General features: G+C 41.5%; 1 protein-coding gene across 1 annotated transcript in view; it reads right to left on the bottom strand.

The window, feature by feature from the left end:
- CLMN (calmin) overlaps positions 1-25,717 on the bottom strand; it is a 76,208-nt gene that overhangs the window by 18,538 nt on the left and 31,953 nt on the right. The window contains exons 2-4 of the mRNA XM_068682862.1: positions 6,382-6,443; positions 3,695-3,790; positions 2,056-2,139 (exon numbers count right to left, since the gene is read on the bottom strand). Of these exons, the coding sequence (XP_068538963.1) occupies positions 2,056-2,139; positions 3,695-3,790; positions 6,382-6,443 (242 nt within the window). The remainder of the gene's footprint in view (positions 1-2,055; positions 2,140-3,694; positions 3,791-6,381; positions 6,444-25,717) is intronic.

The raw sequence follows: 25,717 nt of genomic DNA, 5'->3' as shown, positions 1-25,717 counted from the left end.
AAATTCTGTACATGATGAATCACTTAGCAGAGCTTTACCCTGCTGCCCCAGTTCCACAGAAGCGTTTGCTGATGGGTTCCACCCATTGTGGTTTAATATCTAACCTCGAAGCTCTTGGCAGCCAAGGCATGTTGCCAGCACTTTCATCACTACCCTTCACTAACTGGCTTGGTTAAACTGAAAAACAGAGAGCAGAATAACTTTTTATCTAGTGGTTTGTGCAACAGTTTTCAGTCCTAGTGAGAAGACACCTCTAAGCTGTCATACTTCAAGGCTCAGATTTTCTTACTAGCTCCAAAGTATTTGGCATGGGAAAACCTTTACGGCCTAGTGTGTTTTAATAGCAGTTTGTCCAAAATGGGTTGTAAGTGGCATTTATCATGTTCTCAGTGTCAGCTCTGCCCTCTTACTGCTGCTTATGTTTGTCACCTGTCCCAGCAGAGCTACCTGCAATAAGATACCAGCTGCTTATTCTCAAGGAAACAAGAAATCCATGGAAAAGTAGTTGTTTTGGCACAAGTAATTAAGAGGCTGACGGTGTCTAAGGCTCCTCCTGCCTGGCCTTGCTCAGTGAATTTCCTGACTGTCACCTGGCAAGGTCATGGCAACCAGACATGCTTCAGCAGCAACTCCACAATGTTGACATCAACAGAGAGAAAAAATCTCATCTGCCAGCTGGCTTTGCGGGGAAAGCATGGTCTGAGAAACTGTTAAGAAAGCTAAGAACTTGTAAGGTATTTCTTAGCAGTTCTAGGTCAGGCCAGGTAGACCTATACATTTAGGGCCACATCAGCCCCTGACTGCAACACTTGGAAGACAGTGCACAAATTCTTGGCTTTTCACATCCTCTTCTGGGGAACAGAATGAAGAAAGTTAAACCTCCCAAATCCATTGGGTCATAAGAGATCCACTAATGCCTCACATCGTGCTCATTCCTGCACTAGGGTTCTCGCGACTGTAACTAGCACTTCTGCAGGATCTCTGAAGCAAAGCCTAAGCTCATTAAAAGAAAACAGCAAAATGCCAGTAGTCACAGTAGATATGGAATCCCCTGCTAGGCATGGCTTTGCTCCTCCACACACACACACACACAAGATCTTTCTTTACCTATAAAGCTTAATCCGCTAGAGTATTCATGCCCTGGAGTTAATAGGATCATGAGTTATATTTTATCCTAAACACTATCATGGAGAAGCTGTAAAAGTTTATTTCAGATAAGAAGATCTTCCAGTACAGCAAGAATGCTGTAATCCTTTGTAGGGCATAGTCCACTGCTTGCTTTCTCATTCTGAAAGATATGGGCATGCCATGTAAATAAGTTGTCATGTGGCTGGGGAACTTCTCTTGACACCATTACTTTTCATCACTTTTCAAGAGAAGAGAGCTCTCAACACACAGACCACACCAATATTGCTTTGGAAGAAAGCTTGAATGGGAGAAATCAAAAAGGATTGAATTATTTCAAGCTACAGGGCTGATCTTACTGGGTCACTTACAACTGTGTCAGTTTTTAGGAAGTGATGTTGCAGTGGTGCCACACTGACTATGAGGAACATTATATCCTTATAAGGTTTTGATTCCTGGAATTATGCATTTATGTCATGTTCCCAGATTTAATTTTCTCTTGCCTTTGACTCATGATCAGCTGCTGCAGCAGTTTACCAGATAAATACATGATCTGTAATACCAAAAGTATTTCTGATGAAAGAAAGCCATCTACCTTCAAAGTAACTGAAGTAATGCCACTAATACCCAGTTCATAAAGATTACTTGCATTTCTTTTTATTTTCTTTTAATATTGGGTTCCTGATCCTTTAATCCTATTGAACTTTTACATTATAAAATGAACAAATAATCCTTGTTTTAGACTCTGTAGGTGTTCCCTTTGTGGATTTTTATGTGGCTTTTCAGCCTTGCTGTTAAGGTAAGTCACGATGCCTAAGCAGTATATTCCTCATATATATGCCCCGCATCAGACTAGTTACAATTACAACTATTACAATTTGCAACATAAATCAAGAGAAGAGATTAAGACCAGCCTTTGGAAATACTCACATTGCTGTCCTCCAAGAACTTAAGTGCTTTGGCTATGTTGTTCAAACGAAAAATGCGATGGGTTGAAGACTTATACTCGTGCATCTAGAAAAAACAAGAGCCGGATCAGTTTAAAAATGCAAATGCTGGAATTACTTGCCCTTTCACACAAAGCTTAAGAAAACCCTACAAAATAAAGATAAGGAAATCAATCTATATAAAAGTATTAGCATTTCTTCTGATCAGTAAAGAGTTTCAACTACTGGATCAGCCCAAGCTGTAGCAACACAGGGTTAGCAACCAGTTTTCCTACTCTGCAGATGTTACCTCTCTCCTGGACCTTCCATGTTGATTATTTATATAATCAATCCCCAACAACATTCAGTCACAGGCACAAATTTACCTGAAAATTCATAATAAGTTTTTTGTTTGTTTGTTTGTTTGTTTGTTTGTTTTTGTCTTGAATTAAATCAAATGATCCTAATTGGGAAGCATGAGCAGTTTAGCTACCAGGCATAGGCAGGTGGGAAGCAGCAACTTTTGCTTTGGCAGAGATGAAACAGATTTTTTGCATGCCCATCTCCTGGAAATTCCACTTCAGCACACCATTTGTACCACCTGTGTGCAGGAATGCCTAACTGCCAGCACACGTTGGCCAGCTGAACTCATCTCCTTCGTTGCCCTCCTCCTGACGTCCCAGTGCACAGCCTGGGGCTTGCTGTTATGTGTTTCCCCCTTCAATTCCTTTCCAGCCTGGCTCTGCTAGCTGCATGAATACTGACAGAAACACTGCTGCTTCTGCTACAGCCCAAACTGCATGATTATTAGAAAATAGGTTGTTCTGAATCTGTGCCCACAGTGAGCACTCATGTTGTAGGATGCATATGGCTCGGTCACTATGGAGCATCACCATTCAATCACAAGCTCAGTTGCAGCAGTGAGATGGCTGAAGAGCAAATCTCTCCTCATATCTAAAAGCAAGTGTGGTACCCACACAGAAAAGAGTACTTGCTGACAAGGCTGAAGTAGAAAGAAAATACTAAGGCCAACCGATGAAGCACTGGGTATTTCCATTTCTGGTATGTGGAACTTTATACAGGTCTAACAGAAAAAAGAGAGAAAGAGATGCTGGTAAGTGAAACTTTGCCAATCTGATTTAGATCCTACCAGTAAGACTAAAGGAATCGTAGCCAAGATACCAGAGCTCAACTCACTACTACACCACATCAAAGCATCCAGCATCGGCAGGCCTATTAAGTATCATAATGTCTTAAGACAAAATAAAAACTGAATTTATGGATTAAAAAATAATACTATTGTCCCATGAATGTATCTTTCCTTGATAACATGACTTGTGTGAGCTCCAAATGAAGTAGGTGAGCATTAATATATTCAAGTATTAAAAACATGTGGGGAGGAACATCTACGCTAATCACACACCTTTCATACCTTATGGTTAGATATTTCCTCAAGATCTAAGTTACAGCTCAGGACGCCAGCCAGGACACATGAGAAAATCACAGCAAAGCTGCTGAAATGCCTCTCACTGTACCCAAGACATGGGACCAAATTCTTCCTTACTGCTTGAGTATCAGTACATTGATACTTGGAACATGCAGAGCTCCACAGCGAGGCAGGTTCCCTCCCCTTGTACACCTACCAGCTTTTGTCCTGACAGGACTTCCAGCAGCGCCATCAAGATTTTGCCATCTTGTATATCCATAAACAAATCTTTCACTTTCAGAGGCGGCTTGCACTGTGGAGTAAAGAAAGCAGGCAGATTTTAAAACAGATTTTTGCTTGGTGAGTCACCATTATTGCAGGGAACAGGAAGGAGAGTTTTACAAGACAGAGATACTAGAAATAAATCTCAGCCTGCAGGAAGAAAGGACCAACTTTTCTTCACATCAGTGGCAATTCTGCCCTAGGGATGTCTAAGCTAAAACTGAGATATAGTGATCATGTAGCTGAGATCTGAAAGGATTTATTCCAGATCTCCCATACCAGAATCTCATCCTAAAGCTTCTGCCTGGGAAGCAAGCACCCAAGGGCTGATGCTGATCCCTCCAACTAAGACAGCTCCAGCAGAAGTGAATCCCACTTCATACTGCATTAAACAAGCCTCAGATCTAGCCAACCACAATGTCCTGTCTCCTCTGTAATGTTTCTGGTGGTGCCATTCAGTTTCCCAGCACTTTCTCAGTACTTTAACTAGCAACGTGTTATATTTTGTCTCTTTCTTCTCACCAAACTCCTCCAAGGGGAGCCACCTCCCCACTTCACAGAGGTGCCTGATGCTGTGAGCCCTGTGAGGCACACGCCAAGGCAGCACAGCCCTTAGGGGTAGTCTTAGCTGCAGCAATTAGACTCCATTCAGGTGTCACTCACGCATGTGTCCCTAAGGAGCCAGGCCTTTTTATCTTTGGTTCAGCAATGCACTGCTGTTTGGTTAAGTACAGCTTCTGGCAAGCCAGAACTGTACATTTTTGTTCCTAGTCTTTAATCTATCTGAGACTACTAAACAATGCTCTGTATTGAAAGGAAGAAAAGCACTGTTCATTTCAAGATTAAATAAGCTACCTGAAAGCCACAAATCCAAAGCTTTTTCATTCTCTCCTAACAAGATAAGAACCACCAGAAGTCACAGAAATGTGGACTGCCCCCAACCATCCCACGACCATCAGAGGTATCTCCTCTCAAAAGGTGATCCACATGGGATGGTCTGCTCCAAAATGGGACATGTCACACCACAAGTTTCCCAAAAAAGTACAGGAGGGAGACTTCACTGCTGCCTTTATAAGAAGCCCCTTCGCAAGAAATGCTTCTCTGAGGATAAAGGCAGAAGCCACCTCCCTCAGGGGGTGTCTTTGGGGAATCACCTGTAATTAGAGAGCTTTAGCAATGCTCTCATTATTTACAGGGATGTGTTTGTTATGCCACTTCCAGGAAACAAATAAAAAATGAATTAATGTAGCAGTAGACTTTCTCCCTTTCTTCAGAAAAGCATTTTTCTATACTGAATCAGAGAGGGAAAATTGTATGCACTCCAGAGAAAGCAGTTCACCTGCCCAAAAAGTTTCTAAGACTTCATATGTTTGGCACAACAGAATTAACAGCACCCTACAACCTTTTTCATGATCCAATTCCTTTTGTAAATTAAAGACCTTTTCCACAGTCAAATATTCAACAAACCTTCTTGACAACCTTCAAATTGTGTTAGTTTAAAGCTCTAGAGCCTGATTCATGAAGGAATCGCATAACACCGTCTTCATTCTGAGAAACCTTTGGGAGCAATTGATAGTTAAAACATTACCAGCTGGCCTTATTCTGATTTCCAATGAGTTTTAAGAGGGTCAATTTATTCCTTCAGGAACATTCACGGCAGAGTTGTGGACTTAAGCAACTATATATGTGATGCCTTTCTTCTTAAATCCATTTGTTTTACCATGTCAGCCCCTTTCCAAGAGCTACATGAGCGAGTCTGGAGATGACTTGTAGCCCAGACTTAGTCCTGGTCTGCAGTTCATGTAATTTAACCACAGACACTACCAGCACTGTGAACCCAAGCTCCAGTCCAAGTTAGGACAGTTGGTCCAGGTCAGGGAGCTGCACTAAGCATTGCTGCTGTCTCAGTAATACAAAGTTTTTGTTTGTTTGTTTGTTTGTTTTTGTTTTTTTCTTCTCATCCTCAACAACAGGAAAATCCTCCTCTGGATGGCAAACTGCTCATGAGAGTTACTACATATCTATTATCAACAGGAACAATAAGATAGCTTCAGTAGCCATATTATGGTGTGTTTAAGAAACAACTGTATTTTAAAAATATGATGGGATGTCCAAAAATTAGTTCCCTAACATAAGTGGATATATAAAGATCCCATTATACAGGCCCTCTAAAAATGAATGACAAATAATTAATGTTTCCCATTTGGAGATCTGTGATGAAGCCAGGTTCTGAAGAACCATCTGACTTTGGCTGTGGTATCTCAGATACTTGAACTTCCAGTCCAGGGAAGCACACAGTTATCATCCCTACAGAGCAACATAAACCACAATTTGATTTTATGTGGGTATGTGGCATTCTGTGGGAAAATTCTAGCCTTGCAGTAGCAGTCAGTAGCATTAAAGACAGAAAGGTACCCGAGATTACTTAAAGCCAGCAAAGCGTTAATTGCACCTGAAAAGCAATATTCATTTACCTAGAAATGTACTTCCAGCTTCCACTCACTCTCCTACAAACCTTCTCATACACACAGAAGTTATCCTTGATTCCAAATTCTAACTATTTTTAAAGGAAATAACAGTCTGTCTACTGTTGTGTTCTTGTACTTCAATATCAAGTCTTACCTTTCCCAAATGCAGGTTTATCCATCTGGTAAAGGTCCTCTTCTGTACATTTTCCCGTTCCACTAGAAATATCAGAAACAAAACATAGTACTTAAGTTTCCAGAAGAGGAAATGCTTATAGGAAATCTCAAAATCTTATGCACAAAAAGGTCAAAATTCATGAGGGGCCTGTGAATAAAACAATTATATTCCAAATCAGGAGACATAAGGTTGAGCTATGGTATTTTGTTCCATTTCTTCGCCCAGACATGAGCTATGTGCTTGTAGATGCATTCTAAATTATGCAGGAAAAAGTCTCTGTTGGCTTTGCCATCTTCAACGTAGCTTTTGAGAGATGAACTTTTACATGTTGTGCACAGCTCTCCAGTGGTGTTAGACGCTGAGCAGGCAGCTTGACACTTCTGCGTCAATTTATAGGATTCTTGTCCTGACACCGTCACGCAAATTGGGCTGCTGTGGATTCCAATGTACTTACTTGCATGCACAAGGAAACAGGATCACATTAGTCAACATAATTTTGTCTTCATTCTCATGAATGGAAAAACTTCCTCAAATCTCATCTTCCCAATCTCCCAACCAGTGCATTTCAAATCAAAATTCCAAGTCTCTACATTGATGAATCATTTTATTTATATTGCAGTAAGACGAGAAGCGCTTGTTCCTTGCCAGAAGTGCTGTATGCTAGGAGCTGTACAAATAGCTCCTGTGCCAGCTGAAGAGTTTTTAATCACATATGCCATTTCCCGAATCCATTTCCATAGTGAACTACAGAAAAAGTGTAAGGGGAATCATATTTCTGACCAACTTTAATTTAGCTTCTTATATAAAAGAGAAAAGTTTATATTTAAAATAAATGAAGTAGACTGACAAAGTAATATTTCATTTTAGAGACAATTATTCTCAAGTGGTTCTCCAATTTCACTTGAATTAAGGAAATCCGGCAATTTATGAACAAAAAACATTAAAACTAGTTATATGATGTATTTCAACCTACTCATAGAGCATATCAAATATATTTTAAGACCATTTTGTGTTTCCTTAGCCCTGCACAAATAGCTAACCTATCTACTGGGAAATCGCATTCTGTAAAAGTCTGGTTTGTTTTTATTGGTCAGGCTAATTATAGGCTAAGTAGTAGCTTCTGTAAATCAAATTTTAATATTGTTCTTTTTGATCATTTTAAGTGAAGGGCCAGCAGCCTCTAATCATATATATAATTGCTTTCCGTATTTTGATGTATTGGAATAGAGCTTTCAGCATGAATTACGTCTGTCACTGACAGCCATTCAGGCCTTCTCAGTCCTCTTATTCCTCTAAAACATGATTTTATGTAAGATCGGTTAAAAAAGTCATTACCCCTTAAGAGTTTCACAAAATATGTAAAATGCCAAACTAATTATTGCTGTTGTCTTTTCTTTTAAAATATCCTAGAAGAACCCGCACAGATTTGAAACAGCTCTCTACATATGAAATTGTAGATTATATTAGGGTCTAGAATATCTGTAAAAAAAATGCAGCATTTACTTTGTACAGATCTCAAAGTACCATAAGCTACAAGATGTGTTACATCTTTCTTGGGCTTCTCTTCCTTCAGCACCTCAACCCCAGAATTGGCTCTTGATGCACTCGCACATCCACATCTGTGCAGCACTCAGAGGCAGGTGAATAACTTCAACAACTGATCTCTTGAAATTCACTTTGGAGGGCTGGTGGACATTAATGTTAAGCCAGATCTGTTCCCAGGTACATGGCTTTTTGTTTAAATGCATAGGTTGGTGCAAAGGGGGAGGCAGAACAGCAGGAAATGGGGCCACCTCTTTCTCAAGCTGGTCTGAAATGCTCAGGAGCGCTGGAGTGGGCAGTGCCAAGTCTCAGGGAGGATAGGAGGCCTTCCAAATGGGCTGGCTAGGTGGACTTCCAATGGCCACCAAAATCAAGACACACAGAAGGGTGCACAGAAGTGAAATTTATGTTTTCTAATTTCATCACAGGCTTGGTTTCAGTCAGGTCCTATTTTTCACCAATCAATTTGGCATTCTTCATTTTCAGGGTAAATAAGGATGCAAAAGGGAGCTATGTTTATGTACAGTTCACCCGTATTACTGAGCTCACTGTGGCTCCTATTTTACTGTCAAAATTCTGCCATTGATGTAAATTAGAGTTACATATATGACTGAAAAGATGGGCGAGCCAAGCTGGTATTACTGCTTCAGGAAGCTCACATACCAGGAAAAAAAAAAAAAAAAAAAAAAAAAAGCAGGCACACACAGGAGAGCACTTGCAGATAGAGAGAAATTCCTGACACTACTCAGTGAACTTTTCTACAGCAGACTCCTTGCAGTAAGAGCGATGACCCCAGAACACACAGTCTGATTCTGTACTGGTCTAAAGCAAGAGTAACTGAATGGGGAGGAGGAAAGGGGAGGAAATGTATTTATAAAATCCCTGAGGCAGACAAACCCCTAATGCAGGCCATATGCTTGCCTGTAGAGCTAATAGGAAAAGTTCAGCCCAGGTATCTACTGATGTGTGCATTTAATGGTTATTTTTCTCTAGCTCTGTAGACCTCCCAGTTTTGGTACAGCCCCTCCTCTCCATGGCCTTTTCATTTGCAAGGACTGTAGAAACTCTATAAACTTTATACAGTTTCTATAAATTAAATAGAATCTTTTTTTCTCCTTCACACCTACTATTGTATAAAAGTGAAGAAAATCATTCAAGTCTAAAGTTCATATGCTGATGTATACAGTTTACTGAAACTGCACTGGGTTTACTGGGCAGCTAGAGAGCAATAACACCATTATAAAATAATAATTACACACACCATATGGCTGGCCTGCACACAAATCCAATGCATTATACTGGGAAAGGAGGATGCCTGCTGTGAGGGTTGAATTCGAAGATGTAATGCTGGAAGGCAGTAAAAAGTTAAGAACTGCTGTTTTGGTTAAGCTCAGCTCAGGCCTTGATATAAGAGACAAAAATATAAAGAGGAATTTTGGCCACCCCACATGAGCCAGGTCCTGCATGCTCTTCCAATAAGTTCAAATGCAGCAGACTCACAGACATGTCTACAGTTTTGCAGAGGCACAGTATTTATAGCAAAGCACACAGGCTCTGATACAGACTCAATAACTTGCCAAGCAAATCATCCCACATTCATCAGTAGGCAATGGCCACCACAGAATCAGCTCATGTCCTTTATGGCTCTGGAGGCATCAGAGTAGCAGTACAGTATGTACACCCCAGTCATATTGTCAATAAATATTCACAGAGATATGTATTTTGGTTTGTCAGATCTAATGGCAAAGGCAACTCATTTGTCACAGAATAAAACCAAGCTAATTCAAAGACCGCTCGGGCAAATTCAAGGCTAAGTTGATACGAACAAGAGAGTTCACCTGGCTCCCTTGTTGCACCATTTCCGTCCCCACCAGCCTAGAAATTCCTCAGGCATGTGCTGCTAATGCCATTTCTTCCTGCTTCACGTCTCTTCAAAGGCCACTGCTGTTGCAATGCATACAAGAAGCCAATCCCCAGCCTCTACTTTCAACAGCAAATTGGAGATAGCAAATATTGATTTGCTTTTAAATACTATTTATTCTGTTGTTGTAGAACCAGTTATGAATAATCCTCTGAGGTACACCACCATGGGGCTGGGCACATGAAGGAAGTACGATACGTGGAAACTGATTTGAGTGGAACACTTGGCAGTGTGTAATTACACAGCTTCAGAAAATTGCTTGATTTGCATGTACGGATACTACTCCCAAAGCAAAGCAAAAGGCCACTTAAATTTGTTTCTAAAGCTATTAGCATTTCACCCAGGATATCATCAGCAGATGACATTAAAACCTCACAACAGGCCAAGCTAGCTTTTAGATTCGCTTGTTACTTACCTTCAAGACATCTCGTTAACTACTAGTGTTATACCATGCACAAAAGCCAGCTTCCTCATTTCTACCAGAGGTCATAACCTCTACAGATACAAGATCTACGCAAGTTATTAACAACAGGCAAGTTTTCAAGAGGGAAATGGTGGTGTCGGCCACCTAACTGTTTAGGGGGATGCTTTGACCGCCATTGGCTTCAGATGCAATAACTTGCCAATGGCCCACAGATCCAGCTCTTATCCTTTCTGGCTCTGAAGGTATCAGAGTATCTGCCAAAGCCTACCCAGTGTGATGTCTGGCTGAGATCTGCCTCAGTAAATTTCTGTATGCAGAGCATCTGGGACACATGAATCCTTCCATGCCATTCCACCTTTCTTGCTTATATAGATGTGAGTAATTGCGTATGTCATGTTGGCAAATAAGGGCCATGACATTAGTTACAATATGCAGCCAGACATTGATACAGGATGTTGATGTTGGATACAGGATGTCGACAGAGCTGGAGAGAGCACAGCTCCTTGTCCAGGAGAGCTTTTACTGTTTGAAGACGACGTGGGACAAAGCTCAGGCAGAAAGAGAGAAGGAGGAAGGCAGACAAAAGACAGTGCACTTGCAAGAAGCAACAAATACTTCATGGAAACGGTGATTGGAAGTGAGCTGTAACAAAAAAAAAAAAAAAAAAAAAAAAAAAAACAAAACAAAGCAAAATAAAATAAAATAAAAAGTAAAATAAAATAAAAAGTAAAATAAAATGAAAAGTAAAATAAAGTAAAAAGTAAAATAAAGTAAAGAGGGGGGTGAGAAAGGGCAGCTGCTGGGGGACAGCAACTGACAGCAAAACAAATGGAAAGTTGAAAATGAAATGTGTAAAGTAGGGCAGGGAAGAGTGTAATTAAATTTTCTAGCGTTGGCTGGTTCATCCAAACACAGAGGTACTTTAAACACATTGAACTATAAACTTTCCAAGACTCAATCTCCATTATATATTTTTACAAGAGGCTGAAAAAATATCTTACAAGACAATGTAAGACAACATGTAGGAAACACTCCTCTCAAGTTTGTATAGTACAGCACAGCTACACTGCCCAGTACATACTCGTTACTTACATGAAAATCTCCATATTTGTAGGAGTGTGAATTTTAATGGCATAATCAAAGTATAAGGAATAATTTTATCCAAATTGCCCACAAAATTCATTTTATAAGCTTCTGAATTCCTGGGAATTGTATATTTTCCTTGCGCTTAAGGACCCCCCAAACAGCTTAGAGGATTAATATAATTTTTCTTTTTGATCTATATACGGGATGAAGGCTTTGTTGTGTACCATATGCCAATTTGATGTAATTTGGAGCACATGAAATATTAAATCCTAAAAACTCTGGTTTTCTAAAGGAAACATTAACTACACTATATAACATGAGACTGCTCTCAAGTTACCTCCTATGAAATAGGGCCTCTAAGCCTTCCAGATGAAGTTGTTAAGTTAATTGTTTGTTGAAACTGACCCATTTATTAGGGTCCTTATTAAATTTCTATGGCAGGTGTTGAAAGCTTGAGGCTTTTTCATTCCATCAAAGTTGCAAAGTCTTAGTCTTACTGGCTCAAAATTCCTTAAAACTCAGGTTGGTAGTGCAGAATACAAACCTGGCAAGATCACAGGCATGACATTTTCATTAGCTGCAGTTAAACAGGTTTCTCTTGGAGTTCAATTTCTGGCTACAGCAAAATATTTAGTGCTGCAATTGGTGTATTAGGATTACATACACCAAACAAATATTGTGGGATGAATAGGAGATTTCTAAAAAACTCTTAGTATTTCAATCCTCCCAATGTCTGAGACAGATGTTCCTCTTACCAAAGCATTAGATAGATGAATTTACTTGTAAATTCTACTAGGCTCTGGGAGAGAAATCCTACATAAAATATTACTATTAGAGCTGATCAAAATAGCTTCCAATGAGAGGGATTTATATTTCCCCTTTGAAAAGTAATTTGGTAGTGGCAGATGGTAAAGATTCCTCTCCCCGTACCCTTGGCTACAAAGTAAATATCTCTGTTTTAATGACTTTTTATATGCATTGAAAATGTTATTGAACAGATTAACATTTTTCATTTACATATCAGAAATGTTCTTATAAAAAAAATTATAATTTTTCAAAAAAAGAGATACAATTATTTTCTGAGCACTCTGAAAGAAACAAACGTCAGTGTTTACTGGGAATGTTAGTGGACCCCACTAGGTAGTAATAAGGTTAAATTCAACAGCTTTGGAATTGATGTAACAAGTGATTCAAGCATTGATCCAGTGGGGCATTTTCAGACTGTGTGCACCACCTCTTCTGGTATATTACATGCTGTACAAGAAGCTTAATACCTCCTGCTGTACATGAAAATAAACAAGATTTGCTATTACCAGCAGTAACCAGTAGGAGCAATTCACATTTACAACAGCTTGATTCAAGAGTTTCTCCTGGCCTGGGGTTCACTGTGTTCCAATGCTTTTTGCAATAGTAGTACCAGTTTCTGAAAACGCTTCACCTCCTGAGGTTCCTGAGGCTCCTGATGCTTCTTAGGGGTATTTAGGGGTATTTTGAGGTATTTTTTACCTCTTCTCACCAGCATGGTTCTGCCATCACTGGCACTGGCTTCCCTCCCACTGACACAGAGAAGGATGCCCAGTACCAATACCAACACCTACACCAACAATATTAATATCTATATAATACTCCTAATTGAAGGTCTTGTTGATCATCCCGTATCACCTGAGAAGAAAACAACAGCAGCTTCCAGAAGCCATCCTACCTCAACCAAGTAAGGGCAAGTCACAAAGTCCATACATCTCCACTGCTCTCCATTTACCCTTATTTGTTGTGGCAAACCTAGAAAGTCTAAACCATGAAACATTCCTTATTACTTATGTTTTTTTTCCTTCCAGAGAGAAAATATATCCTTTTGGCTGGTTAATTTTGTTGAGACATCAAAAGCTGAAATGCGACAAGACACTCTGCTTTACATCAGTTCTGACAACAGTGCTAAAGCCTGAATAATTAGAGATGAGTAAAGAAGCCCAACAAAACCCACATGGTGTGTCAGGGTTACTTGTTGACACTCAGAGCTGGAGATATGCTGGAGTGTGCTCAGATTCCCACAGCTTCCCGTGCTCAGCAGGTAATGGTAATGGGTTGGTGATTAACTGTGCTTGTATGCACCTGAAAACATTGTAACTGCATCTGTGAGTAGCAGGAAGAAAATTCCGGCACAGGAGACCATCAATACATCTGCTTTCAAGCAAACATCCAGGACAGCTTCCTGAGGCCACAGTCAGTCTTTAACACAAAATCTGAACACTGGCAATTAATGGCCTGGGCCTTCAAAGAGCTATGAGATGGAACAGGAGGCCTGAGGAGACAGCTGCCAGAGACATGTAATCCTGTCTGGAATTTGCCTGTAACTGTGGGAAATCGGTACTTAGAAGACAGTGGTTTCATTTTCTAAAATCAGGTAAGGAAAGGCAACCACAAACATCGTGTGTCATGGAACCATTTCACAGATGCTGTGAAATCACAAAGAAATGCCTGCTGGGATGTCTGTGACTTCTGCATTTCTCCTTTCTGCTTGCCCCATTGCTCTCAAACAAGTTGGGGACATCACCCTGCCAGCAAATAATCCAAACCGAGAAATGCTTCTGATGCCTTCTGAACAGGACACCACAGCACCAGAAGTTTAGAAGTAAAACTTAATCATACTTGTGAAGTACTGCAAGAACACTATCAAGAGCCAGAAGTAACCCACTGTATGGACCACCAAAACAGTGTACACTCAGGAAAAGAAGGAGCCTCAGACAGGTCTCCCTAGCAAAAAAGGTAACTACTGTAACACTGCATCCTGCCTTCCTTCCACTTTTTTAGCCCACCGATGTCTGTTATCAAAGCCACTAAGCAGCACTGCAGAAATAGAGTGAGGAACATGGTGGTCAGATGAATATTGGAAACATGCAGAAATAATGCAACTCTGAGATCAAAAGCTTGAAGAGATTTACGGAGATTAATATTAACTAGCACAAAATCCTGTGGCTTTAGAGGAATAAGCAGATGCTTTGTCCATTGTGGGGCAGACACATGATCTAAAGGAGAGGGTATGGGACCGTCCTTGGAGACATGGAGAGAAAAACAAAAACAGAAACAAAAACACACAGTAAGAGATGGGAGCTACACTGGAATGAGCTGTGCCGCAGAGCAAGGCAACTACCATTTAAAAATGGATGAAGGCAGAGTGTAAGCTGCTAAAATTAGATGAAAATGGCTAAGGAGATGAACTACAGCAGAGGTCCTTTTTGAGATTCATTGTAAAATGCAAGGGCCTAGCAGGGACAAGTAGATACTCCAGAGGAGTTGTCATTTGTCTTACATGACCTGCTAGGAGGAACACTTCGAGAGTGGTACACCTGCTTTTCTAAGACAAGGGTTGCTGCTGCAGAACTTGTAGGCAGATCAAAGCTGGCAAACTTCTGAGCGTTCAGCTGTGTTGACCACGTAGCCTTCCCCATGAGACCCCGACCCTAACTCTGGCCCCTCTCCAACCCTGACATGGGCAGCACAGCAGAAAGCCTGTGTCCCTTTGCACGTTGGTGAGCACTGCTTTAGGCAGCATGCGGAACCACGAGTTGGGAATCCTGGGCATTACTCTGGGTAATGCTATCCAGTTGCCAGCAGGTACCACAAAGACTATTCTTCCCTATAAAGAAAACAAAATGAAGTACAAGTGCCTTCTGCTCCCTGACTGCAAGAGATTGTGAAGAAAATTTCAAACTGAAGTCAGTAGCAGTCTTCGTTTTGTTCCAGCAGGCTTTGAAAGCTGAAATAACCAGAAATAACACCAGCACAGTTTACTAATTAATAGAAACCAGAAGGTGTCAGACAAAGCCCTGGGCTTGGACTTGGATTGAGGCCTGTGTAGCACTCACAATCCCAGCCTTCCCAGTCCCCCAGAATGTGACAATGAACCCCTCAAGTGACTGAAGGTCTTTAAGGAATTACACATTTTTAGCTGCATGCCAGAAGCCAGGTTTCAGCAAAATCATCAATGAAAACCCAAGGAAAAGTGTATACAGTTTCTCTTGTTCTGAGGATCCAGCATAAAAATAGGGCCATTTTCTAGCATTAAGCCAATTTCTCCAAAAGACCAGAATGAGCTGTAGACATTTCACATGTCTTCCACACTGACACTGCCATACCTCCTGATTCCTTCATTAAATAGTTCATGATGATTTTTTAATTTTATTTTTTGTAAATGTTTTCCAAAATTGAAATGAGGACACTACAGAAACCATGAAAACACACACCTGTTCCTTCATGCCCCACAGGAAACATCCACAAAGAAAAAAAAAAGCAAACAAAAAGACTTTAAGACTTAATTTCCAAGTGTATGTTTATGTTACGTATGGACACTTCCAGATGTTTCCAGATGTAGAATTTAGCAGACAGGCATTCCGGACGTGCAGTATTACTCACTGCAAGACAGTCTTGTTTCAAGCAAAAACCTGTCCCTATATTCTGTTTGCACAGTATTTTAAATCTAATGAGCACTGTGATCCCCCTTATCAGTGTTTCATGTCACTGGTGACAAGACACAGCTTTATCTTCCATTACAGAAGAGAAAATGGGAGAACCAGGAAGTCTGGAAACAAGCATTTTCTCTCTAAGAAAAAATGTGAGCAACCCCCAAACGGCTGGCCCTGTGTGCAGGTCTGATTTGATTTCACCATGCCGAACACTGAAAGGCACGGGTTCACAAAGGGCTGTGATGGGACAGGAGCAGGGACACCAGAGGAGTACCAACTGCTTATCCTGCAAGCATCAAGCCCTTCCTTTAATACACCTAGCGTTGCTCACATGGCATCACATCTTTCCAAGAGGCAACATTAAAAAGAAAAAAAAAAAAAAAAGAAGAAGCTTGTGGAAAAAACACGTGTTTTTTTGCTTTGAACTCTGTTCAACGTGCTAACACTCCCTCCTGAGATGGATTTAGGAGATATACTTCAAAATGTGAAGTAGGCCATCTTATTTGCTCAGACATTCCAAAGCAAGGCAGACCTTCAAATACATGCCACGCGACACAGCACAGGAGGAACAAAGACACCTTGAAAAGAGAGGGAGTTTCTCATCAGAGGGTCTACAGAGTTTCTGCAGCCCTTTGAATCACTTTTCCACTTTTATTTTTCCTTTAATGTCAATTGAAACGACTTATCAGCAGCTTCCTGGTGCTCTCAGCCACTCCCCGAGACTATCAGAGCAGGAGAAGGAGCGGTGCTTGGTGGCCCTGCAGCCACAGCTGTGCAGAAGCAGGGTTTCACATACCCTTTAACCCAGTGTAGATCAGCACTGCCACTAAGGAGCTTAGCAAACATTTCAGTCGGCACAAGGGAGGGCATCAAGCAGCTTCTTGGCAGCAGGGCTGGCCTGCTGTGTACATGAACCCTTGGCTTGAGAGCACTTGTACGTCTACACAGCAGCTGCAGATGAGCTCGCTCACTCCCCTGACGCTGCTTTTGCACTGCCTTGCACATATTGCCTCCAGCCAGAATTACAGGATTCTGGTGGCTGTGTGCTCCTCACACTTTTTATCCATGCGCCACATCAAACCATGAAGGTTGTGCAATGGGAATAACGCAGAGCATGAAGACTGACAGCATTCCTACTTCTGTAGGAGTCAGAAAAACCCTAATCAGCCTCCTCCTGTCCTGCCTCTTCTTCTCACTGTGACAGGCACACCTGCCAATTTCAGCACAGAGGATGGCTGGTATATGCTAGATAGGGTTAATTTATAACATATCCACCTCTTTTCGGCCTGCAGATGTTGACAGAGCTGGAAAAATCACTATTCAGCCTCCGTTTTTCTTTTCTTCATCCGTGGGATGGGATCTCTGGGATGAGCCTAGAAGGACAGCAAGGATGCTGCTGCTTTCAGCTCTACATCCTTGAGTTCCTCAAGGAAAAGCCAACTTAGGTGGACAACCCAGTAAAATATGAAAAGATGCTAAAAGCTGCCCTGCATGCAGCCTCTGGCAGAAGTGGGCAAGTCAGCAGCACCTTCTTATCAACCCTGAGGTCAGCTGAGCTAATACAGGCATGGACATTGGGTTTTGGGTGACAGAGGATGATGAGACGTTCTCTTCTCTAAGGCCATGTCTATGCTTAGACCTACAGACTTCAAGGGTGTTTAATTACTATGACCTATCTACCTGTACACTATTCTTACTCAAAATATACGTATGTATATATATTTCTGAATCTCACAGTGCTGTATTAGAGCCACACCAGAGTAATTCTGTCTTCATGTGGTGCTTTAAGTTGAGAAGTTTTTGCAGGTGGTAAAGGTTCCAGCATCATAGTCAGTGCCCTGCCTTGCTCACACCACTCAGCAACTGCTTAGTTTGGAGAGCCAGGTTTTATGGAGTGGAGCTTAACTCGTAGGAACACTGTCTACTCTTCACAGCTGTATGAAATGACCTAAGGCAAACCAAACATTTCAGGAATCTGAGACCTGACTCATGGGTTTAGAAAGCCTGAGTCTGTATATTCGCAGTGTCTGTCATTCCGGGGTCATGGAAAAGACATCATTAAGTGCTTGAAGGACTCTGCAGGCCTGAAGTGTGCATGGCAATGAGCTTCATCAAAGTACTCGCAGCACACAAGGTACAGGTGAAGTCAGACCAGAGAACCGAGTAATCATGACTAAAACATGATCATACAGTCATACACTTCCCCTCGGGATTAGAAACACAATGAAATCTTCATTGAGAAAGAAAAATAAATAAATATCAGGAACCTGACTACCTGATTGCAGCCTCTTGCATGGCAAGAGGGAAACACGAAGTCTTTAAGCATAAGAAGCTACCTTGAAACAGAGCTATCATTAAAAGAAAGAAAGGAGTCTCAAGGCCAAACAGTATTTAGACTCTACTATGACATATAGCTGGGAAGGTCATACATATCACAGTGTGAGCTCAGGAAATTATATGTGGAACACAGAGAGAAGAGAAGTCAAAGTCTTAAGCTCAAAGTCTTAAATGGACGAATGACTTCCTTTCAGACCTTGGGCAAATTTCCATGCTCTCTGTGCTTGTCATCTTTAACAGGAGAATCATTCATGCTTCAAAAAGATCTTGAAATTAAACCCACATACACCGACTGCAAAGGCATTCAGACACTTCAGCAACAACTACGCAGCCAGGCCCTGGTGTTCAGAAAATAACCTGTTCCTCGGGTGATTTTTGTGGTGCATCCATCCAACACTATCACAACTGCTGCTCAATAAGATCATTTACCTCGCCAAGAAAAGACTGTCAACAGGACTTGATAAAACCGTGTGCCACTCCCATCCTGGATTTTGTTGCAGTTGTATAATATTCAATCCCAATGCAGTAAAATTGTAAAGACAGCAACACCTTTTATCTGCTAGCCCTATGATACTGGAAGTAACTGAGGGGGAAAACCCATGGCTGAACTCCATCACAGCTGCCCACTCTTCCTCTGCTTACAAGCATTACTTTTACAAGCCAGTCTTCGGAAGAGTCAGGATGGGATTTTTGTTCCATGTAACTTCACTCGGAAGAAGAGACTGAAACTTTCCACGATTATATTTTAGTTTATTTTTTCCTTACTAATAATGGCTGCAATTTAGCTGTAAGAATGGCCTTGAAAATACACCACCTCTGTTTCAATTTATTTCTACAGCTGCAGAATTACATTGTTTAACTTTTCTCTCTTAAGTGGATTTCCTTTAGCTTTGGCTCCTATTTAATAAAGTGACGAGTTTACTGAAAACAGCCTTTGCAGTTTCAGTGGATTAGTACGGCAAAGCCTATCTTGATTGAAAAATAACTTCACTCCATGTTGTTTTACTGCCACTCAGCTCAGGCTATTGACTACAGCTGTGCCTGGCCGCCAGACCAGTTGTTTCACTTTTTGGTTGTTTTCAAAGGGTCAGCAATAGCAATCTCAATAACACGGACGCTTTTCATTTTCTTGGTGTGTGCAGAGAAGGTAGAGACCATTTGCCTGGAGACAGGTTGTCAGAAAATGGCTTTTTCTGTTTATCTGGAGGTCAGTGAGCAGCACTGGTGATAAAGGAAAAGCAAAGAAAGCAACTCTGGACCAAAGAAAGCCCTGTAATTATTCACAAGGAGATATGCCAGATGAAACACGGGGGTGGAATTTAAGTAGGAAAAGCTTGTCAGAAATCCCTAAGCACATAGTTTAATCGGGATTTGATGCTATGACACCACAACATGCTGCACACCTCTTCTGGAGAGCCTTCATTGCCCACTCACCTCACATCCCTCAGTGCCCCGGGCACCGCTGGGTCCCACAGGGACTCCTTGTGTCAGTAGCACAGCGAGAGATAGGCACCAGGATTTAGCTTTTATTTGTCTGCTAAAACAAACAGACTTAATCTATAGGCAGCTTTATTACAACATAAATAATAGTTACTCTATTCTTTTGACACTCGGAAGGTTTAAAGGTTCAAATTTAAGGCTGTTTTATGGACATCCACATTAAACTGCACACATGTAAGCAAACAAAGACTCAAACATTAGCAGAGAAGAAGCAAGGAACCTGGGCCTTTCAAATTCACAAGACAAACTTTATTTGCTGCTGACTTTCACAAATACCAGTATTGGCCCATATGTCTCTACTGGAAAAATAACCAGTTTATTTACTTTGGTGTGCACTGAACATAGAATATTAAAGCTTAATGATGTAATTTCTTCCATTTATATACTTTCAGACCACTCTTTCCATTAAAAAATAAAATAAAATGATAAAATCTATTATAGAAGTACAAGGGACATACTTCTGTCACTGACAATGTGCAAAGAAGAAAAAAAATACTGAGTTTCTGAATAAATTAATTACAATTTACAAAATAGTGAAAGAAATGCAAGCACACAGTCTCTGATTTTGACAGAAACCTCTCTGGTAAAGAACACAGACCCTGCTCACTACCTGAGAGTGAACAGTTGTCAGGAGAATTTGTCTTGTAAGGAAGATATCAGCTGGTTAAGAGACGAAACTTTGCCTGGTTTCAGGAGGAAGAGCTACTCAAAGGAAACACTTCTGGCCAGTACAAACTGGCCCTCTTGATCCGGATTTCTAAAAGCTTTAATAATTGATCCTTGCAATTCTAGGAACAAAGGTAGGGAATTATCATTATACAGATTTTATAATACACTGTAGTTAATTGACTTGCCTGATGTCACGCACAAAGCTGAGATGCATCTTGAGCCTTGCTCTTTAGGTCCCATTTTATGGGATGTGCTTAGCAAGTGCACATTTGGCTGCAGTTGCTATGCAAGAGGCAGATCTTTAAGCTGCAGCCTGCGTGGGCCCTTTTCTCAATGAAATCCACTGAGATACTGGACTCCACAGTTAAAATAGGTTTTACCACACAGGTCTGAAACAGATAAATCTGGAGCAGAATGTACTTGCTATAAAAAGTAGGGGGGGAAATTTCTTCAAACTCACATTTGTCCCAAGAGTCACATAAAATTTCATGTCTCAGGGTTGTCTTCCAGAGAAACTAATGTTTCCCTGGAAACACGTTTCTAAATACAGTTGCTCTACTCATCTCTCATACTAACAGTTTGTTCTTCAAGTACAGAGACAGGCTAACCACTACTGAGTTTGTGTCCCTGAAACTTGCTTGCTGTGGTCAAATCTCATAATTTCTCAGGACCCGTCTATTTTTAAGAACTGAGACAGCAACGGAAGCAATCCATGGTCCAATATACTCCCAAAAGTTAATGAATGCAAGTCCCTAGTGCATGAGGAGGAGCCCTAATGCATTTTTTCTCCTCTGGAATGGGAAAGCAGATGCCCTACACTTAAACACTGCTCAATCTGAGCCAGCTGGTGCTTCAGCAGGCACTGATGGCACTCCAGGAAAGGGTCTGTATCCTGACTTTGTACCACGCCTGGCACACTGCAGCACTAATAACTTATAAAAGAAGGATCCAGAACTTCCAGCTGAGATGAGCTCTTGGGAGCAAATGTGTAAAATCACCATGGTACTTGGGTTCTGGAGATGGGTTCTCTTCTTGCTCAGGCACTAGCATAAGCATTTGTCTCTCTTGGTTTCTTCAAGAAAAAAAAAAAAAAAAAAAGCATAAATGCTGATGAATAGTTCACTATGAGAGCACAAGAAGAAGGAGCTGCATATTTCCAGCACCCTTTCTGATTAGCCTGCATTGAACTTCTTGCCAATATCCACCTACAGCCACACGGCAGTGCTGGTCCTGGCATGCTTCCTAATATGATCTCCAAGTTGCAGTGGGTTTGGCAGAGTGTTTGTATTTCATGTCTCTGCCTAGGAAGAGTCGGCTCTAGAGAAAAGTGGGTGGATGATACCAGCCTTTGCCTTGTCTTTATGCTTTACCAGAACAGAGGTGCTAGAAGGCATCATGCTGATCTCTGTGACTACCTACCTGGCACATGTTTTTGTTTTTTTCAGTGATAAACAATTCTTTTTTCTCTTTGATACAAGAAGAAATGGCAAGAGAAAAATTACTTGATCTCAAGAAGAGAAGCCTTAAGATTTGACAGACAATTCTTTTTTTTCCTTTGTGTGAGGTCTGTAACATCTGAGTGGCACTGATAGAGACTAATTGATTGTTGTCTCTTCCAGCAGAAGAACTATGGGACATCAAATGAAAACTTCAGGAGGCAAGTTTAAAAACAAAGTTAAGGAAGTCCCTCCTCTCACACAGTATAGTCAGTTTGTGGAAGACCTCACAGCCAGACACTGTGGTCTTAACACACTTAGTGAGGGCCTAGGTGGAGACAGGTTCACAGAAGAGAAACCTACCCTTGTTTACCAAGTGCAATGAACCCTGTTCAGGCTCTGGAATTCCCTGGACTGCAAATGGCTGCAGACTAGCTGAAGAATTTGTGAAAACTCTTGCCCAGTTCTTTTGACCACTACAAGAAAGAGACACTTGGCTAGATGGACCTTTGGTGTGACATATAGCCTCCAGCACATTCCTCCATCATGTGTTGTGGTGGATGGCTCTCAGCAGTGGGACAGGCCAGAGAGAGGCTGGCCTCGAGGCATTGTATTATATCCCTAGGCTGAAGCAAGAGATTACTTTGGATAAAAGGTGCTGGGAGATAGAAAAGAAATTAAAAACTTTTCTGGTTCCATCCCATGTTCATCCAGCAATCCGTGTACTGATGGGAAAATGAGAGGTTTGAGCTTGGTTTTCTTTTGGACCACTTCCTGCTCTGTCCAACCTAGAGTAGGACTTCCACCACTGCAGACGAGGAGATGACTGCTACCATATACTGACAGCAATTTACGGCTGATTTTGAATAATCTTGGACAATCTGACCCTTAGACAGATAGAAACATTTTAAAAGGGTAGAGGGGAGGAAGGGGGGACCTGGATGAGACAACCCCCTTGGGTACCTACTCCAAGAGCTTTTCACTCACTTTTGCAGGTAAAAAGTAACAGCCACTGTTAAAGCTAACTGCTTTAAAACATTACTTTATTAATTTAAAGTGTATTACCCTATTTATAAAACAGCCAGTCTTGTTAAACCAGCTGTCTGTTAACAAAACATCCACGAAAACTTTCTGCAGTGTATATCTTACAGGGTGTAGCTATCACGGAGCCCATGGGTGGGATAGAAGCATTGGCATCCAGAGCTAGACACACAGCAGAGAAAACCTGGCAGCAAGCATAAGAACTAAAGCAATCAAACAGGCCTGCTGTCACACCCTGAAGGTTGCCACCACCCAGCACTCGCCAGGGAAAGCACATTCAGGGCCCTTCCTTGCCGAAAAGGACTGCCACAATTACTCCCAGCAACAAGCCTTACCCATCAGACTGCAGATCTCTACGGGGAAGCAAAACCCAGAAATAAAGACAGGAAAGTGATACAAAATTGTTCTCAGATAGGTCACCACGGAGAATATTTTTAGACTAGAAACAGTCTGCTTGGTGTGGACTGAAATGAAAAGAGCGGTTCCTTTCTCCTACCCACAGAGCGGGTGCTTTTCACTGATGCCAACATCCTCGGGAGATTTATTTCCCCATTCCCTTGAAGATCTTTTTATATTTCACCCTGCTCCCGCTACTTGCATGTCAGATATCAGAAAATGCTGTATTTTCCCATTTTAGGGAAAATTCTCTGTTTTGCCTTGGGCCGAACAGAGGATATGTACACCCTTGTTTTTCCTGGTCCTTTATTGGGAAAGATTCCTGTACTATGGTGTAGGTTTGCTGAACACCCAGAGGTATGGACTATGCTTCCATTAGTTTCCTAACAATGTATTTCCTCCACAGGTAAGGCCACCATTATATTTACTTGTTTTAAAAGGAAATATTATGATATCATCTGAGAGTATTTATAGGAACCTACAGCTTCCAGGAATGTTGGCACTTACTGTCCAGCATACTTGCCTTTGGCAAATAACAGCATCCTAGGACTTTGTACTCTGAGGTGAGAATTTATCAGTCAAATGCCAAAACAAGAATTCAATTCTGATAAATTCTGTCAGTGTGGTGCTATATGAGAATGCTCTTTTAATTCAGGGCATCTCACTGCTACCTGTGTTCTTCTCTGAAAAACAAAACCAAAACCAAACAAACAAACAAAACTATTTCTTAAGTGGTAGTTTTTCAGGAATTGCACCTGGAGCAAAAGAGGAGAACCCCCAAGTTCCTGAAAAGGATCTGGGTTCTTACTGAGTGAGCAATTCAGTCCAGGTGCTGCAGCTACCATCCTCATGACATACACCCAAGGTGCAGATCCCAGCATTTTGTTAACAAAGCCACCTGTGCTGCAGTCCCAAGGACACCTACCCTTTAGTGTATCTGCCACCACCTGCAGTTTGTGGGCAGGAACCTCTCACGCCGTAGTCTTTAAATGTCACATGATTTGCATCTGTAGAACATGCTCATCAGCAGTTTCCTAGGGCTTTGAGACTCCTTTTCCACTTAAGTCACAGAGGTGAGGCAGCAGAATTGTTCCACACCAAGGAACATAGTCAGCAACCCATATATTTTGGAGAAGACATTTTTTTAATAGCTTATCATTTTTCAGATTGTAACATGGATCAGTCAGAGTCAATGGCCAGTATGGCACACCTGAATTTCACTGTCAGTTTGGCAGCATTCAGCAAAGGGCTTCACTCCAGATGCTTGGTCACGGGCTGCCCTCCTCACAGGGAGGGAGGCACTAGCTTTCTCTTCACTTCCTGGTGCTTGCTTCAAATTGTACCAAACATCCATGAAACCGTGTTAATGTCTGCAGCTTTCTATACTAGGAGGTTTGTACGTGATATCTGGCCGTTCAGCCAGCTCTGCAAACCACACACATGGTCCTGGTTTAAACTAGCAGAACCCTCTGTCCTGAGTAGAGTTGGCATTATGAGTAATATCAGACCATAATAATGGACAATTTCTGTCCTCTACTCAGTAGTTTCAGGTGGAAAAAGAAGTTTCATCACAATGTTACAGATCCAGTGAGGCCTAATTCAAACATCCACTTGTCCCCTACATGCCCATTTGTAGATGTGTGACCTTGCGCTCCATTTTCCTTCCGTCAGTGTCCCAGATCACTGTCCCAGATTTGCACCCTCTTGCCAATTCTCCTCAAAACTGCAGCCAAACTCATTCCTGACCCAGGCCTGCCGAGAGGATCCTTGCTTGCTGGGCCACCTGCACAGCCACAGGAGGTCCAACATGGACAGCAGGACAGCAGTGCATATCACCAGGAGCAGGGACACTGTGCATGGGCCCAGCTACAGGCACCCACTGCTGCCCCATTGGGGGTTTCTGCGAGCCTGGGACCTGCATGGTGCTGTCCTCCTGTCCTCCCGTGCTCCCTTGCCACAGCATGCAAGGAGGAATTTTACTTTAAACCCTGTGCGTCACTGTCTAAAATATGCACTGTGGATAAGATGCTACATTTTCTCTTTGCTAATCTCTTTGAGCTCCTTTAATTGCAGCCTGGAAGCTTCTTCCACACTAGTAACTGGTATTATTTTACCCTTTCTCTTAAGAGTTCAGCTGGCTTTGCTATTTACAGGCATTTCTCAAGGATTGAATCTGTTCCTCAATTTTTCATGGGATACAAAGTCACATGTACCACAGATTATCCCACCATCCATCCCTCTTCTGCTCTTTGAGTCAAGCCAGAAAAGAAAAAAACAACCTGCATACTTCTCCCTCAGAAGTACAGCCTATTAAAAATTAATACAACAAATACTTTAAATAGAAGAAAGAAATACTTTAGATTCACCATCTTGTCACCTCCACCATTCTACCAGTGGACAGCACAATTGAATAAGGCTTTTTAATTTATTTATTTATTTATTTATTTTTCCCATATGGTCCCCTCTGCACTCAGGATCCATTCTTGATTCCACATGCTCACAA

This window comes from Anas acuta, chromosome 5, assembly GCF_963932015.1.
Source record: "Anas acuta chromosome 5, bAnaAcu1.1, whole genome shotgun sequence".
Taxonomy (NCBI): Eukaryota; Metazoa; Chordata; class Aves; order Anseriformes; family Anatidae; genus Anas; species Anas acuta.
This window is presented reverse-complemented; position numbering and strand designations above follow the sequence as displayed.